The 19,899-nt window shown below is 36.8% G+C and overlaps 1 protein-coding gene across 1 annotated transcript in view; it reads right to left on the reverse strand.

The window, feature by feature from the left end:
- Klhl32 (kelch like family member 32) overlaps positions 1 to 19,899 on the reverse strand; it is a 188,641-nt gene that overhangs the window by 52,663 nt on the left and 116,079 nt on the right. Inside the window, exon 6 of the mRNA XM_076859907.1 lies at positions 1,177 to 1,392. Within this exon, the coding sequence (XP_076716022.1) occupies positions 1,177 to 1,392 (216 nt within the window). The remainder of the gene's footprint in view (positions 1 to 1,176; positions 1,393 to 19,899) is intronic.

Raw genomic sequence — 19,899 nt, forward strand, 5'->3', positions numbered from 1 at the left:
ATCATCATCCAATAGAATCAGATGGTTGGATAATTAACAGCTCTACAAGACTCGGTTTTTGCCAGAATTAAAATAATCTCTGAATATATTTGATAAGATCTTAGGAACTTATTGTTTCATTAGCCAACAGAGCACTGGAACTATTCCCATGCACTCTGCATTTAGCTATTTTTCAAATGATCAGGAAATCCTGAAGTCTGGCACCCCTGGTAGCCATTGCTTCAGAGAGTGAGACAGACAGTATTAGAGGAAAGGGGAGCATGGTCTCGTGTCCCAAAGGCACCAGGTGGATATTCAAGCATGAGAAGAGGGGGTTTGGGTTGTGGCTCAGTGTTACAGCACTTTCCTGGCATGTGTGAGGCTCTGGGTTTGATCCACAACACCACATATAAATAAATAAATAAATGTCCATTGACAACTAAAAAAAAAAGTAAAAAAAAAGAATGAGAAGAGGATTCAAATTGGATAATTGATGTCAAAACACAAATCATCCCTCTATCTACTAGACAAAGTAGTGACACAATGTGAAAAGAATGTTCTGTCAGACGAAAACGCAGGGCTTAGGAAAGTAGCAATGAACTCAGAATGAACCAGAAAAAAAAAAAAGGAGAGTTTTCCAGAACTTCATTTCATTCGAGGTCCAAGTTGTTCTCTATTCAATAAAGACATTTCTGAATTGTTTACAAGAAAATCCAGAATTTATTCTGATTCCACTTGCCTTGAATATGCATACATATCACTTTACAATCCATTCTTCTCATCTTCAGTTCAAGAAACATTTCCCCCACAAAGGAAAAACAAAACAAAACAAAACAAAACACTCCTTTCCCTTTTTCTAACATGTCTGGGTTAGAGTTTCTGGAAGCCACAGTGAGTCCGAGGAATCTCACCTGTAGTCCCTTACGTTAGGCCACACCACCCACAGCGAGCTGAGCTCTGGGAGCCTCAAGGGCTGGCATTCTCCAATCATGTGCCCATTAAGGGAGCAGGGCTTCTAAAAGTTTGACCCCATGGAGGACCAAACCAGATAAAGTAATAGTCACTGCTTCTCAATAATTTCTGTTTTCTTTATCGGTTCTTTCTATATATGTACAACAGTACAGTGTCAATCCTTTCACTTCTAATAACATCACGCACTCTTGATGCCAACAGAGGACCCAAGCAGAGCTCCCTTACCTGCCAGATCTGCTCTTCACTCAGAGAAGTCAGGCGGTCGCTCTTCAGGACCTCCTGAAGCAGGCAATAAGGAAGCGTTAGAACATCTTCTGGTCGGCTCTTCAGGAGTTCAGAGAGATGTTTCACTAAGAAATCGATCACTGCTTTCTCCAACAAAGTGAGGTTAAAGAGGTCAGCAAGTCTGTACAGATCCAAGTAATTAAAGCTATTTAATTCCTGGGTGCCAAAAAATAAAAATGAAGAAAGATCTCTTAGAAATCAATCCAAGATAGAGCAGGCAAGAAATTAAGATTGACTCACTAAGGTTTTCATGACAGGGGTAGGAGAAATGGGATTGTTATAGACAGAAATGGGACTGCTGCTATAGACATTGGGATGTGGCTGTGTCACTAAAGTAGGCTGATTCAAGTTCTTTTGGATAAAGACCGAGGAGTGGGATAGCTGGGTCATATGGTGGTTACATGCTTAGTTTTTTTGAGGACTCTCCACACTCACTGCTTTCCAGAATGGTGGTACTAATTTGCATTTCCACCAACAATGTATGAATGTATCCCCCCAACCCCCGCCCAACAAACGCGTATCCTTGCCAGCATTTATTTGTTTGTATTCTTGTAATTGCCATTCCGACTGGAGTTCCTAGTTATGGAACCAGCACAGGTGCCTGTCAACAGATGAATGGATAAAGAAAATGTGGTATATATACACAATGAGTTTTACTCAGCCATAAAGAAGAATGAAATTATGGCATTTGCTGGTAGATGGATGGAACTGGAGATTATCATGTTAAGTGAAATAAGCCAGATTCAGAAAGGCAAGGGTGGAATGTCTTCTCTCATGGTGCAAGACCAGTAGAGTAGAGGAAGGGGAAAAGGAGGAGGGAAGAAGGAAAGAAAGGGAAATACTGGAAATTGAATGGGAGCAAATTATATTCCATGCATATTTGATTATGTTAAAATGTACCCCAGTATTATACATGATGATGCCCTAGTTAAAAAAAATCAATTTTTAAGGCTCTAAACGGAGAAATGATATACTAGGATTTATAATTTTTCCTTAATTTACCTCTCTCAAAACCTATATACTTAAAAACAGCTTTATAAATGTACTTACTAAAAGGTTTTTCTGGTTTCACTGGCTGAAATGTTACCTTGCAACTTTTTATAAATGTTTTATCAACAAAGAAAATAGTATCCTTACTATATTCTACAGCTCTCTTTTTTGACTAAAGGTAATGTAAGGGCAAGTGAACTGAGATTTAAGAGAAATGACACAAACTATATGAAGACAGACTGACTGCTATTTTTCCAAAACTTCAAACCAAGTATGTCTTTAAAAGTAAAAACAACTCATCCTGATTCAATGAAATTCAAAGACAGGTTTTTCCATGTAAAGTTTCAGGAAATGAGGAAATAGCACAGAAAAGACTCCTGTCCCAAATACGTCAATAATGAATCTATCTAAGGTGGATGATTTATAATTTTTTTTTTTTTGCTAACCTCAAACATTCAGACCACCATTAGTATTCTCTCCCACCTTTTAAGAGTCTTTCTACTGCAATAATTCAATTTTGGAGGATTTTACCTGCCTCTCACCCTCTCAAGCTGATAACCAGGGCTTTACAACTGTGCCTCTAGAAAGCTGTGGCTACTGGGAACCTTTGTCAACATAACCGTGTGAGAATCATCATGGCACACACATCTGTGGATGGAAAACTTGCCTAGTTTAAGTAGAATGAGAGTGGGCTATGTTCTAATTTCTCCTAATTTTTACCTTATAATTATTAATATGTGAGCAATGTTTCTAACAACATATGGGATGCAGGATGCCATGTAATAGCTATTTTTACTGTTTTGACCTATTTAAGTAAGTTCAACAATTTACCCTCTTTTTCTAGTTAAATAAATGTATTAAGAACTCTTTCTAAAATATTTTTTTCTATGTTAATATGTTTGCTTCCATAATATTTGAAAATTTAAGTGAATATGTGCTAAATCTGTGATACTCAATATGGGAACCACTAGCCATATGTGGCTATTCTACATTTGAAATGTAGCAGGTTTAAACTGAAATGTGCTATAAGTATAAATACACATCAAGTGCAGAGTGAGAAAAATAAGATGGAAAATATCTCAATAATTTCTATGTTGACCATGTTTACATTATCTTCTTTTAGTTATATTGTGTGACATATATTATAATAATTAATTTCATTTGTTTCTTTTTACTTTCCTTAACGTGGCTACTAGAAACTTTTTAATTTATATGTGTGGCTCCCATTTTAGATTTTTATTTGCTAATGAGTGCCATTTTAAATAATAAAATATATAACAAAGAAATTGCAAAAACAACTCAGAGTACCAGTGGCTTCATCACTATGGCTTCCTGATTAAATTTATCTATTTTAGATTCTATACATTTGGGTGAGTGTTATGGTTTAGATCTGAGGTGTGCCCCCAAAATTCATGTGTGAGACAATGTAAGAATGTTTATAGGTGAAATGATTGGGTTGTAATAATTGTAACCTAATCAGTGCATTAATCCTCTGATAGGAATTAATTGGGTAATTACTTTCATCAGGGTAGAGCTGAAGGAGGTGGGCCATTGAGGGGTGCCTTTGGTGTATATATTTTCTTCCGGGTAAGCAGAACAGTCTTTCTCTGCTTTCTGATTGCCATGTGCTGAGCTGTTTTCCTCCTCCACATCCTTCTGTTACGATGTTCTGCCTCACCTCGGGCCCAAAGTATTGGAGTAGGCCATCCATCAATTCTGAAACCATGAAAGCCAAATAAACTTTTCCTCCTCTAGATTTGTTCTTGTCAGATCTTTTGGTCTTAGTGGTGAAAGAGGTGACTAAAACAGTGGTAGACAATACTATAATCATGTTCCTAACAGGAGTAAAGCTAGAAGACTTCAGAAAGTTGACTCTTAACAACTCTATTTGCCAACACAACTGAAAAAAGTTTAAATGCTTATCTTTAAAATAAAGTTTACCACAGATTATCACTAGAGTCCATTACAACTCAAATATCTAAGGGTCTATTCAAAACTACAGAATTAAAATAACGTCACTTCTCATTCAGCAGATTTTATCAAAGGAACACAGAAGTTGACTCCAGTATTAATTTTTCAAGTAACATTTAAACTTCAAATCTTACTTCTTAGGATTGGCAACCTCTTCTCTGGGAGGAAAAGGATAGGTAATCCCTGCATATGGAAAGTCTACTGAGAGCTTTGGACCATCTCCTTGGAATAAGAGCATTACTTCTGGCAAATACATGTACAAAGTAACCCTGGACACCATTTGGCACCCCAATAAATTACTGTGTGGTCATCTAGACGCCTGATGGAAAGTCAGTGCCTTTTAAGTATTACAGTGGCATGACCAAGGGGTGCCCCAGTTCTGATGTAGTACCCAGCAGCATGGCATACAGAAGTGAACACGGGCAGAAGCCAAACAACCAAACTCTGCAAAGCAAAAGGTGATGGGCACAGAGCCAGGGTCATGGTTTTCCCCCACATGTTCTCCTGCCATAAAAGTGTATACAACTGAGTTTGGACAGGATTGTGTAGTGGTAGTTAAAAATCCTTTATTAGGCAATTTAAAATCTTTATATGGAGATAATAGCTCTCTTCTAATTAGAAGCCTACATACAACCTAAAAGCAGTTCAATTCAAAATTATAGAAAACAAAAAATTTTCTAACGGGGGATTTAAAAGTTATGCTTATTTTTTTGCTGTTTCTTTTTAAGGCATTTGTTTAACACTTTCCATAGTCCTGAAATATTGTCAATTTCTAAGGATATAAAATTTGTACAAGTCCAGTCTAATAAAGCATTTCTAGTTTAATGATGGAGAATTGAGAAGGCTAAATGGATACATGCCTGTGGTCAACTGAACAGCAAAGGGGAAGGGAACTGACATGTTTGTGTATAAAAGAAACATCAGTTATAAGTGAAGGTGCTCCCAATCTCAGCCTTTCATTTCTCCTCTCTTCTTCTAGAGTATAATGTGCCCAGATTTCCAGTGCTCTCTGGATATATCAACAGTTTCCATTCATCTTGCCATGCATAGTTTTCACCTCAGAAGTTAACTGTATAAAGTGAGGAGTTGAGGGAAAAAGAGAACACACCTTCTATGATGCTATAGCACACATGTCTCCTAATGGGTCAGAAGGGTTCTGTGAACTTTAAGCAAAATCTTCACTTCTTGTCTTTATGGCTAAGATCATGTGTAAGCAAAATAAGCATCAATAATTCTAATTTTAAAGATTTCCATTAATGTGATGGAGGAAGGTGGGAAGCAATAGTAAAATTTCATTAAACGCTCACCCATAGTACTGTGGCAGGGAAAAAATCATTGCTGTTATTTAGAAAGAGTGTCATTATGTTTTAAATTAAAAAAAGTAATAAATGTTCATTTCATAAAATTCAGGACATATAAGGTATGGAAAAGAAAACAAAAATCATTCATTATTTCACCATGCAGAGATAATCACTATTAATATTTCTGTGTATCTACTTTTAGACTTTTAAAAAAGAAATCTTTTATATGTCAAAGAAAGAGAAAGAATAATTGAATCCAAGGCAGAACAAACCACTGGGTACTCAGAGGCAACCCAGTTGGTAGGGAAAAGCAAGGCCCATGGAGTCAGGTTGATCTGGTTCATATCTAGCTGACATTTATGTTGTTGGGAAACTTGGGTCAACCACTGAGCTTCCAATATTCCTCATTTACAAAATAGAAAATTCAACCAACTCATAATATTTTCATAGAGATAAGGTATGAAAAGCACTTACCATATCTGCTTGGCACATGGAAAGTACACAGCAGATTGAGGGATGGAAGATCAAGAACAATAGTAGGGGCTGAGGTTGTGGCTCAGTGGTAGAGCACTTGCCTGGCATGTGTGAGGCATTGGGTTTAATTCTCAGCACCACATATAAACAAATAATAAAGGTTCATCAATAACAAATAAATTTTTTAAAAAAAGAACAATAAGTATATTTGAACATTGTTGTTTGATATCCACAAACCATGATTCAGCACTGATATAAGGAGACACCATGAAGAATGCACTCTTTCTAGATATCCAAGACTTGAATAAGGTGTACCATTAAGTCAGGGAAAAGGAAGATGGCCAAAGTAAAAACCAGAGTTGAGTTATAAAACAACTGTATGTTAATGTTTCCTACATCTATATTATTAACCCAAGACTTTTCCTAAATTCTGGATTCACTTTCTGAACTGCTTATAAGAAGATATCTTCTCTTGGATATCCCACAACTACACTAAAATCAATATTTCCAAACTGAAACTATTTTACATGAACCTGCATCTTCTCCCGATTGGAGAGTAGCCTCATCTAGCCACCCACACCAGAAACTTCAGAACTGGCACACATTCTTCTCTCATTTCTATACATTCATTTAGTTCTGTCTGTTCATTTTTAGCATTCCTTTTCTATCCCTTATCATCTGTAATCTGGGCACCCAGCAACAGTATTATAAATTACCATACCTGCCTTGTGTATCAAACTCTCAATTCTCTCTTTTTTACAAGAATCTGACCATACTGATCATCTGTTTAAAACTCAAAAAAGGGTTACTGTTGCTTATAGGAAAAAGTCCAAACTCAGTGACTCTGCACAGCTTTTCTTGACTTGGACCTGCTGATCTTCACATCCCATAGTGCAGCAACCCTGCCTACCCAGGCTTGGCTCCAGCTGTGATAGACACCTACATATTCATTTCATGTGCTAGGACCATGGCAGACACTGACAATACACAGTGAGCAAAAATAGACAAGCCCAGGTTTTGCAGAGTGTACAGACTTCTGGAAGAAGGAGTCATAAATTCTAAAATATTAAAAATAAATGGAAACTTATAATTGAGAAAAAATTACAATGAGTAGAATATAGAACTCTGAGTGCCTATATTTGATCTGGAGAGAAAAGTTAGCAAGGACTTCCTTGAGAAGCCATTCAGAGCTGAGAACTGAAGGAGGAGCAGAACTTAATTTGGTGAAGGGTTGGGGGTGGGAGGGATGTTTATTAGACATATTTTCTTATTTTTGTATTATTTATGGTCTGGCATCTGGGGTCTTGCTTACTGGGGAGAGACTACTTCCCACGAATGATCAATTCTTGGAAATCTCAAATATCTTTCATATGCAAACTAACCAATCCAGAACTCTGAACTACTGCCTCTATCTGGCCCCTGCACTCAAGAGAAAATATTCCTTTGTCTTAATGATCCTTGTGCTAAATACCAGCGTATCAGAGATAGCCCAACTATCCAAACTAATTATGCATAAGCATGCTCACCCTGCCTTGCTCCTTCCTTCCTCAGAAGCCACAATAAACATTCTTGCTCACTTTTCTTCCTCACTCTTTCTGCCTCCTGAAGAACTCTAGGGTTTTGCCACATGGCCCTACATGGGGTCATGTCCCCTTCTCTTGAGAACTGCAACAAACTATTTTTTAGTAGCAACTGCATCCTGATCTTTTGGCCTTACCATAACTGAGTAATAATAAAATCTACATTTTAAAACAAGATAGTGATGAGATTGCAGTCAGAATGTTCTAAACAGGAAGCAGCATGTGCAGAATTCCTAAGGATGAGGAATTCTGTTTCCACTGTTCTGTCTGAACATCTTATCTGCAACCCCCTTTCTCTCCATGGCACCCCTATCACATTACTCATTTTATCTGCTTTCAGCACTCCTCATCATCTGTAATTGTCGTCTGCATTTACTTGTGTACTTGTTTACAGTGTGTTTGTCTTCTTCCTACCCTCTAATTCTATGGACATAAGGACCTGTCTGCGTTGTTCAATAATGTATTCTGAGTGCCTAAAACAGTGCTGGGTACATGAGAGGAGCTCAAACCACACTTACTGAATGAACAAGCCTATTCACCTTTTCAGCTTCTCTGGCTCAGGTCAAATTGACCACATACCCTTTACTTATGATCTGTTCTCTACAGATTTCTAGCGCATTGCTGAAGCAGATAAAGTGGGTAATGTTATGGGGGTGCCATGGAGAGAAAGAGGGTTGCAGATAGAATGTTCAGACAGAACAGTGGAAACAGATTTTCTCATCCTTAGGAATTCTGCACATGCTGCTTCCTGTTTGGAACATTCTGCCTGCAATCTCATCACCATCTTGTTTTAAAATGTAGATTTTATTATTACACAGTTATGATAAGGCCAAAAGATCAGGATACAGTTGCTACTACAAAAAGATAAAAACAAAACAAAACAAAACACCTTTGATTAAAGATCTATCTCCTCTACCAAATTTAAACTCCTTAGTAGCAAGATTATGTTTCACTCTTCATGCATCCCTGGTATCTAGTTGGGAATTGATGCTCAATACATGTGTGCTTAATGAAAGAGTTTTCCATGAGCTTTTTCTGTTTACTTATAATTAAGCAAAACCAGAATATTCCATGTCTTTCCAACATCCAATTCTGAACCTTTCCCAAATTGGGTCACTTTTCATACTTCGTTGTCCTCCTTTGACTTTCCTTTTTCTTTTGGGGCTTCCTACATATATACACAAAGGCAAAGTCAGTGGTCATTGAGTTTTCCAAGGGAGCAAATTGGTAATAATGACTTGAGTTGAAAGTGTTAATGAACAAGCACAATATAATTGTTCTTCCATGAAGAAAAAAATCTTTAAATTCACCAAAATTTTCTTTTTCAGTCTAAGAGAGAATTGTTTCTCTGTCAATTGACTACTCAGATCAAAGTATCTTCATATCTTTACAAATGATATTTTTCTAATTATGAGATTGTCTCAGTTCTCATACGTTCTGCAATTTTAAAAATACGAACACCCATGAAGAGGCAGTGGTTCTGAATGGAAATTATAGCTCAGCAACAAGAAACTCTCTTGAGTAAAAGACAATCTTTCTCTTTTCTTTCTAAACAGGTTTCATTTCTGTCACAGTTTCCTGCTTGAAATTTAGTTTTCATTCAGAATTATGGTGCATACATTGTTGTTCTTTGGGGAATGTTTTAAATAATATTTATTTTCCTTTGGTCGAGGGATATTTGGCTTCTTTCCCCCTTGTATTTGTTTCTTATAGTGTGAGTGACAAGTTAAATAGCAGAAGAGCCATAAAATATGTCCCTGGTGTTGTACTAGCTGTAGAATAAACACCAGTTTTCCGAGTCCAGTAATTTTTAAGCCTTATGTATTTCCCAAATCCAGTCTTTTTGTATGGCCTATTTACCTGATTGGATCCTTAAATGGGTTACTTCCCAAATTAACTAGTGAATATGGCAAGGAAAAAAGCATGGGAAAGGCAAATACTGTCTTATTTTGGGTTATATTCAATTACATTTTTGTAATTTTAAATATAATTGAGGTAATTACATTTTTGAGGCAAATTATCAGGTGACAAAGACCTAAGTGGGAGGAATGGGCAGTGTGAGGGTGACAAGTTGATCCTGTGGCCCGTTTGCCACCTCTCCCAGACCACAGAAGGCAGCAAGAGAATGAGGTTCCCGCATGGGTCTCATGTGTAATGGAATGCAATCAGTGGTGAGACCTTAAGATCTCAAATAAGCAGATAGTGACAATAAATAACCAAATTTCACACAATAACTGTTTTACAATTTACAGCAGTTTTAAGCCTACCCTTGAAATAATGTCATCCAGATTCACTTGCATTGAACTGTCTTCCCGGGATGGGAAGAAGGGTGTAGCCTTATGGCGAGGATCTGCATATCCCACAGCCTGGTTTTACATACATCCTGTGTGCCAACAGCAATACAAGAATGGAGTCAATAATCTCTATTTCTAAAACACAGTCTTGGGGCTGGGATGGTGGCTCAGTGGTGGAGCACTCGCCTAGCATGGGAGGGACCCAGGTTTGATCCTCAGCACCACATAAAAAAAAATAAAGGCATTGTGTAGTGTCCACCTACAACTAAAAAATAAATATTTAAAATAAATAAATAAATAAATAAAACACAGTCTTTAGTTTTGGCCATACCCCTGGCTCCCTGGCTTGTCAGTAAGTCCTTGCCCACCCAGCACTGCAGTGTAATCATGTGCTTGGCCTAGGAATTGCACAGAACACAGGAAATATCTGTCATCATATGATTGCATCTATTGTAGTTTCCCCCCAATATCTGTCCCAGAGCACACTGCCTCAATTCTAGGAGTCCTTGTTAAACTGACAAGATTCAGAAATCTGATGGAGATGCTTTGACTTAGCACTAAGAATACCTGTGCAAAACACAGTCTTAATAACAGCTATTTCTCTTGTTGCCTCATCTAGTTCTGAGAATGTCACTGACTTGTGAAAGAAAAATAAGCACCAACAACATGTGCTATCAGTGTGGAAAACTATGACTTGGGTTGAAGGTAATATTAAACTTCTCTCAAGGTTAAAATAAGCATAATACCATTTGATTTCTTGAATTTTCAGCCTCTGAGATGACCAAATTGAATAACGTTCTAATTTTTTCTTTGAGTAATAACATTCAACAGATGTGATTAATTAACAATGCTGCATTTCACCAATATAATGATGACTTTTCATTTTCAATTACTGATGTCCTTCACTGATACATCCCTACTTCAATATGCCACCTCAATTATCACATGTCAATGCTTTACTATAGACAAAAGTGGTCAGAAGACAAGGTTTCAATGCCCAACGTGTAATAACACACATGAAACTTGAGGTTATAACAGCATGTTAACACTACATCATAATTTAAGGACTCTTCTCAAGGAAAAGTCACCTTTTCTGTAAAATCAAGAAATCCTCCTTTTATAAAAACCTCCCCAGCAACTATTCCAAATAACCTGATATTACTGACTCTGTACAAAAACCAGAATGGTTTATTTTTAACAATGTTAACTCAAAATGAGATGAAAACATTTTATCAGTTGCTTATTAGGAGGAAGTACCAAGGAAGAAATGATAAGTAACTGGGACATTCTATTACTGATGCAATTCTAATATCTCCCACTTCACATCTCCTAGCACATATCAAATAACCTGTCATTAAGCTATTCATACATACATTTATCTTCCAACATTAAATGTATTCCTAATAAGTTACTGGTGTTCCCTGACTCATAATAGGGTTAACTCCTGACAAATACATCATAAAATGAAAATATCGTAAGTTGAAAGTAAATTTCTACACTTAACCTACCAAACACCATAGCTCAGCCACACGGGATACTGTGTTTTTTACCTTCAAGATTGGGAGCTGTTGCTTGTTGCTTGTTACAGCATCCATACAGTTTCTTACTTCATATTGCCAGCCCAGGGAAAATATCAAAGTATGGTTTCTACTAAATGTGTATCACTTTATACCATTATAAAGTCAAAAAATAATAAGTCAAATTATTTTAAATCAGGATCCATCAGTAATAAAAAGTATGTTTTGCATCTTAGGATTCATGAATCCTGAAAAATATTAATCATAATGTTATAACTGAAAAATGTTTGTTGGATTATGGGTGAAAAAATAACAAGTTGTAAGGCCCCTCTGAGACCTCACATGGAAGCAAAAATATCAGCCTGGTTTTCCTCTTTGTTATTAGAAATAACGTATAGATCAGTCTTCACGATTGAGCAAAACAACAGATCATTCACAGTTCCCTGAGAAAGAAGGTCTCAGGTGTTGATTTCATTTTAAGAAATTATTTCATGATGCTATCTAGTTATCAAGTCTTTCAAATAATTGGTCATATTGATATTTCAAATAATTGGTGGAATGCCCACTTGTGGTGTCAGATACATAAGAACCCTGGATCTTTAGACCTTCCCTTTTGTCTTCACAAAGTTCCTACTTGGTGAGTTTTGATTGATGTACAATGGGAAAGCTAAAGAACCCTCCAGAAGCTGAAAAAGGACCTTACTTCTTTGCTATTTAGTGATGATCAGAAAACTCTAATGGCCATTCTGTTTGTCAAAAGAGAATTAAATATTTTTAGGAGGAAATGAGTTGTCTTATAATTTTTCTTTGTACTACAAGAACTTTAAGAGTCTTTTGTCCCTAATGGTTATTATCTGTAAAGCATTTTAAAATAATTCAACATACTGAAAGTGGCTCCTAAGAAAGGGGAAGTTCTGCCAGGCACAGTGGTGCACATCTGTAATCGTAGCAGCTCAGGAGGCTGAGGCAGAAGGATCGAGAGTTCAAAGCCAGCCTCAGCAAAAGCAAGGTACTAAGCAACTCAGTGAGATCCTGTCTCTAAATAAAATACAAAATAGGGCTGAGGAGGTGGCTTAGTGGTCAAGTATCCCTGAGTTCAATCTCCGGTACATATCTCCACATATACACAGAGAGAATAAATACTCTCCCCCTCCTGGGGACAACCCAGGATCAGATCCATTTCTTGGAAAGGCAGTCCACTCCAGCTTGAAGGACTGTCCCCTCTTCTGACTTTTAATAGCACTAGCTGCTTGTGTTATTTGTTTGACCTTATTGTCACCAGCTGTGCATCAAGGTGCAGGCAGCCTCTTCATTTCTTTAGACCTTCCCTTTTGTCTTCACAAAGTTCCTACTTGGTGAGTTTTGATTGATGTACAATGGGAAGGCAAGAAAATTTCAACTTTTACTTCTTAATAGAATAAAACATAGATTCTTCTCAAAAACAGTGAAATATTTTAAGTATTTTAAACAAACAGTTATTAAATATTAAATAAATATATTAAAGATTTCAATACTTAAAAATTTAGATAAAGGCATATGTCTGGAATGTTAGCTACGCTAGAGATAAATACAGTAGCCTAGAAAGAGGAAAAAAGTTATTGAAAGAAATTTTTACACTGTATGCTATTTTTAGCCTTCAAAACAATATTGGGTACATTGCCATCACATTATTTTATGACTCTGAAATATATATGTCCAACTGTATATATTCATTTGAGATTTTATTTTTGTATTTTCTATCTCCTTCATTAGGTTGTGAATTGTAGGGACAGTGGTGCTGGTGGTACAGTGGGAAATGAGGCTTAGGACACCAAGATCTGGAAGCAACACTTTATTAGTGGCACCACAGCCCAGAAGGATAATTCTCAAATTCCGAGCCCAGAGTATAGCAGAGCTTTTATTTTTTTATACGTAAGCAAGTTTGGGATACATTGAGGCAAGGGAGTTGGTGCAATTCTTTTTGAGGGTACATTCTACATTCCTTATATGGGTACAAGTTTGTCAACAACCTGGGGACTTTTAGCTCATATAGCTTAGGGACTTTTACTGCATTAAGCCTAAAGGGGGATTGTTCTGTCCCCATTCCTTTGTTTCTTACCTGCTCCTGCTACTGGAGTTAGTTATCTGTTATAGGTATCTGTTAAGTGCTGCAAGCCTCTATGGTAAAGTGTCAGTAAGCAGAGCTGCTGTGTGTCAGCATGCAAAACCACAGCCTGATAGCTATTAAACTGCTAAAGTTCCAATTTTGCTGTACCACAGTGGCATCAGTTTGGAATGGTAGGAAAAGCACATCACTTAAAGCTGACCCATCCAGATGCCTCATCAAGTGGAAACACTTTCTAAGTGTAATTTTCTCATCTGAAAACTGGGAGAAGTGATGCTACATTCCAGATCTCTGCAAAGGACTTTAGAAATGTATGTAAATTGCCTTCCAATAGTAGATGCTCAACATACAACGGCTATCATGATCATTATTCCATTTAAAAATGCTGTTGACATTACTTAAACTATAGCTTTGCCTATCCCATCAATTTAATTTACTGGCCAAGCAAAGAGAAGGAAATACTGAATGTCTATTATGGACTTCATTTTTCTACAAAAAATCATAGTTGTCTTATAGAATCATTCATTTCTTTTATACTTAAAAAATGTTTCACCAGAGATAATCAAGCAGAACAGACTAAGATACTATACTGGATCACAAGCAAGCTTTACTATAATATACTCTGGTTTTCTATCTGTATATTACTCATAGCAGAAAAGGCATACAGAGAAATCTAAAGATGGGGGAGCTGCATTTCTTTATGACCTTATTTGAAAGATAAACTCCTTGGGGAAATACAATTTATTCAGATTATCAAGACCCTGCTGTGCAAATCTACAGTCTGGGAACACACTATGGAGATCAAAAAATATTTACTTTATTCTGTTGGGTATAAAAGCTTTTAATGAATGCATAATTAAGACAAAAAAAAGTGTATACAGCTTTAGAAATTCCACTGCTGAGCCAAGCCATTAATATCCAAGACACCATACCCAGTTGTGATTCCACCTGTTCCCTATTTGGATTACAACCTATTTATAAATCAACATATTACGTGAGTACCCAACCTGGTCCTGCAGGAAAGGATTGTGATACTCTGGGAGTTGAGAAAGCAACATAAAGGGCACTGGTGTGGATGTGAGGTGCAGGGCTGGCCCTTTGGAACAGGTTGAAACAAACCAACAAATAAACAAAGCCCAAGCCTCTTAATAGCCTTGGGATGAATCATGTAGGGAAATAAATTACCATGTTTATCATGTATGTACAGGGATTGCAAATGTTCTCAATGCCATCTTAGAGTCGATGGGCTAATGTCTAATTGTTATGGGAGAAAAAAAAAGAGCATTTCATTGACAATGCAGGCCAGATTATTTGTGATATGATAAAATTATGTAAACCCAGGTATTTTTGTATGTATAAATATATAAGAAGGTGTATGTATAAATATATAATAGGTGTATTTGTATACAAACATGTAAATGTTGGGACAACTATAAGTAACTACATATTCATATAGAAATATAAATATGCATATGATACAGTTTGATTAAATAAAAACAAAATATTAGCAGCAATTCAACAAATACAAGGAAAAAAATCTGCAGCAGGCTCTAATTCTTAGAGTTTTGGAAGGCCTATTTAAATATATTTGTGCTGTATAACAGAGGAATTCCACAATTAGGTTACTGGTACATTTTCATAATCAATTGTATGCATAATATCCAAGCCTCATGAATAATTTTATATTGCTCCTTGGGAACGTCTCTGGTAAGCTGGAAATCTAGCAGGGAGCAGCATAGCAACACAGCCATCATCAACAATGGATAATTCTGGCCCCAGTCACCGTGTGCTGAAAAATGCTGTTTTGAAGTTTAGCAAAGCTGACTCAGCATATTAGCACAAGTGAAACATCCCATTACATTGGCTCTGGTTACCAGAACACCTACTGGTGTAGGACACTGAGTTGTAGGATACTATGCGTGCACTATACCATTGAACCCTTCAATGTCCTTAAGGGGTAGATTGCATAAATTGTATATATGTCACAGGTAAGGATTGAGGGGCAAAGAGGGTAAGTAACTTGCATAGTTTCATACAACTTTGGGAGACGCACTGGTATCACAAGGAGAAAAATAAATAAATCAACACAATACATTGTGATCAGCCTCCCAGAAGACTGTTCAAATGAAAGAAGAGAAAACTCTAATGCCTACTGGGTGAACCAATTAGGCAATTCGAAAAGGAGAAACATGTGAGCCAAGTACTTGAAGGTTAAGTAGCAATTCAGAAGACGACAATACGAGGGGAAAATAATCCACAGAGAAGGAGGTTTTGTGCAATGTGGTTTAGGTACAGGCAAATGCAAAAAGTTCACAGTGCCTGTGATACTGCACCTGAGCAATAAATTGTCAAAACAGTAAAGCTAAAGGGACAAGAAGTTTCCTAATAAAGGTAGGCTTTGTGTGTCAAATTAAGAGAACCTTATCCTGAAGGCTATAGTGAACCACTAAATAATGAATGATTTTAAGCAAAAGCGTGACATGATCAGGTTGTTATTTAAAAAAAAAATCAAACGGAATTTTTCATGGATTAAAAAAATACATTTCAAAATCAATCAAACAGAATTTTGGAGGAGGATAAGAGTGAAGGCAGATTCGTTGGTTTGTAGGAAGTTTTTTTAGTCCAGGAAGTAAGTAATGGAGATCTGGATTAAGGCTGTGGTAATGGGAAGAGAAAGAAAGATTTAAAGTTAAGGGGTAGAGTTGAAAGGTCTTGGAGATGGTGTGTCTGGGGCACAGGGAAGGTGGGAGGTTCTAGGATGACTCTTGGGTTTGGGGCTTGGGCTCAGGCTTGGGAAAGTCAATTTCCTGTGGCATATCCAGGAGATAATTGGCTTAGAAATGATAAGGCACATTATCTTTGGGTACATAAGGGAGACAAGAAAGAAACGACTGGAAAACTAGTCTGTAAGCAGGAGATGGAGGAGGGTGCCTGTACCTTACCTTTTCAATGCCAAGATTTCTGGTTTGGGTGACTGAAAGGATGGTGGTCCCTTATGAAAAGGGGAAGAGAAGCATACACTGGCGGTGCATGTGGGGATACCAAGTGGAAATGCCAGCTGACCTCAGGGCTGAAGCTCAGGACAGGGGATAAATAAGTCCTCAGACACAAGGAAGAGTGGTAGTGAGCAGAGGACATGAGCACCAGCACACAATCCCCAGCCCGGAGTGATATTCAAGGAGCTCAAGAGAGAAGAATTTGCGAAAGAACTGAAAAGAAGTGAGTAGAACTGGGGGAGAACCCTCAAGAAGGACAGGTGCAGAAGAGAATGGAGCTACCAGACTCAAATGTTGTAGGGGGGGTCACATTAAGATACAACAATAGGCTCACTGTGTTTAACAGTGAGGAAACTTTGGTGACCTTTGGTGGAAAAGAGTAATGAAAGCAGAAGACTGAGTTCAACAGAGCCAAAGAATTAGTAGAAGGCAGGAAACGAAGAAGCTGGCCTCCGTTTTGTAGTGAGAGAGAGCTGTGGTAAGGAGAAAAGCAGAAAAATTTCTCCCACCTCATTGATCCTATTTATACACTGAAAAGAAGATGACCCTGGAGGAGAGATTGAAACCACAGGAAACTGTTGGAGTAAGGAGTTAAATGGTGGTTTAGACTTAGCTAAGAGAGTAGATATTCCACTAGGAGTAGAATTATTTGTATGTGGAAGGTGGGAAGGAGAATGAGTATCTCAAATGAAACAGATTTTCTTTTAACCTCCTCTAATTTCTAATTCTAATTTCCAAGAACTAATAATGGAATTAAGTATAATTGATACTTGACTGATTGTTGATTCTGAACTGTAGCTTTTATAAACCACTGGAAACTTTTTAGTTTATTTTATCTGGTACTGAGGATTGAATCCAAGGGTGCTTGACTATGGAGCCACATCCCCAGCCCTTTTTATTTTTTTGTTTTGAGACAAGGTCTCACTAAGCTGTTCAGGATCTCACTAAGTTGTTGAACTTGAAGTTGACTGAACTTGCAATCCTCCTGCCTCAGCCTCCTGAGTCATTTGGATTACAAGTGTGTGCTACCATGCTCAGAAAAACATTTCATTTTTGAGAAGAAAAATTATGCTGAATGTGATTTTAAAATTGCCCAGCTAATAATAATTAGAATAGAAGTTACGAACATCAGAAAAAATCCTTCAAGATTTCCTTCCTGACTTTAAAAACTCCCAAAGAAAATACAATCAGCCCTAGATTTTCCACATAAAAAATTAAAATGCCAAAATGACTTCCCCAGTCAGTAAGCCTGCCTCTGGCATCCTTTGCTGTGGGTTTGGGAAATGAAAGTCAACATAATAGCATATGAAAAAATTAATTGGGGCCCTAAAATGGCTACTAAAGATCTTATGATGCATTTCAGAGCCAAATATGAATGATATTTGGCAAATACGATATTCTGGATTACTCGTGCCAGATAGCAAACACTCTTGATTAGAACAAATAATTAGTAGTTGGCTATGATTTAATAGATCTGATTACATTTCTACCCTTCCTGATCATTTCCATTGACTTAAAAAATCCAAAAGATTATATTCATAATATTTTTTCCAAACATTATACTTCTAAACTTTCTCCAAACACAGGGTATCAGCTCTGATGAACTATGGAATGGCATACAGTTAGTGTATTTGATTATAGCATATTAAATATATATTTTGGTACAATCATTTTTCTTCTCTAATGTAGGAAAAAATGGTTTAGTCTTGAAGAAAAATGAGTGTGAGTTATAACTTCTTCTCAACCTTGAAGATAAATCATTCTATTCAGAACACCCACTATATATTATGTATTTAGGCAATATGGTTGGTTTAATAATTAAAATTGTAATAATACATTGTTTAGGCAAAATAACCTCCTATAAGTCATTGTAGTACTACTTAGTTAAAAAGTGATACTCTATTATAATACTGTAAATTGTGTAAGTGCCTCAGTGTCAAATTCAACCCCCAAAGAAAGCATTTCCAACTTCAAAAAAGTGTATCCAGTGGACAAAACTAATGGGAGACTACTAATATATTTTTCCTACTCTAATACAAAATTTCAATATTTAACAAGCAAGGAAAGATTACTGAACATACTGACCTCATACAATGTGAAGCGAGGGAAGGATATGATTAAAAACTGTTTCAAAACAGTATAACTGGAGGTGGTGAGCCATTTTCTAAGCACTTTACACCCTGCAAAGAATGATGCCACAGCAGAAGGACACAAGCTCAGATACTTTCAGCTTTGGTGAAGGGATTTTAAGTATCCAGAGCTTCTCAAAGTTGAAAGTAGAAAAATATTTTCTTAGTTTAAAAAAATAGTAAAATCACTGTTTATAACAACAGCTTCTTTTTTTTTTATTAGTACAAAATATTCCCTAGAACCCTGATGAAAGAATAGTGTAAAACATTCTCTAAACCTTTGTACCTTCACTAAGGAGGGAATATGACCAATTCTTCCTGTAGTCCCCTGAGTGTAAAACTGAATGAAGACAGGGGTGCTGGATACATATCATTCATGGAGGGGGGAGGCTAATTGCTGCCCATCTCAGCATCCCCTTTACATTAGTACTCAGGGTAATGCTTTGGGTTTGGATTCTCTGGATGATCCAAACTGCACACTGTAAACAGACCAATGCCTTCAGTCTGGGGGAAATGATCTTCTCTCAGGCTTGTTAAAGTAGAAAACAAAACAAATGAAACAAGCACCCCTCTCTGTTTTCCCTACAGTGATAAAATGCTCTACCTACAGCCCTGGCATCACTTTCTTTTCACATCCCAGCAGCAAGTCTCCTCTTGCAGGTCACGTCTTTCACATAAAAGTGCTAAACTAATGCCGCTTAATGACAAATTAATGTCCATGAATAAAAAATACACCTCTAATAGCATAGAGTAATTTGCCATTACAATATCATCATTGGACATGCCCCTGGTTTAATACGATGTATTTAATTCATAACCTAATGAGTGATATATAAAAAGAGGGAGATGAACCCTGCAATTACATTTATGTGAGTCTGTCACCTTATTTGTAAAACCTTAGAGTCATTTACATTCAAATTAGAACAAATGAGTGATTTCACAAAGTGCGGTGATAAATGACCACAGAAGCCCAAGACAAAACTGTATTTCCTGTGAACACATTAACAGTTTCCTATTATTTGTTAAAAATTACAATGCATATTGCCCAGTGTGGTGTGAATAATGACTTTTTTACTGATTAGGTCAGAAGACTAATATGTAGCAAAATAAATAATTTTTCTTTTCATTTTTTCTGATTTTTGCTTTAAATTAACTACCGAAATCTGGTGGATTCACACTGCCACCTGCTGCCTGGGAATAGATATTAGAAGCACATTCCTTTCAAAGGGAGTATGAATTCACTACTTTGTTTTATTGGAAGTCTATGTGGTGTTCTTTCTTATTAACACATTCAAGTTACATATCTT

This window comes from Callospermophilus lateralis, chromosome 6 (assembly GCF_048772815.1).
Source record: "Callospermophilus lateralis isolate mCalLat2 chromosome 6, mCalLat2.hap1, whole genome shotgun sequence".
NCBI lineage: Eukaryota > Metazoa > Chordata > Mammalia > Rodentia > Sciuridae > Callospermophilus > Callospermophilus lateralis.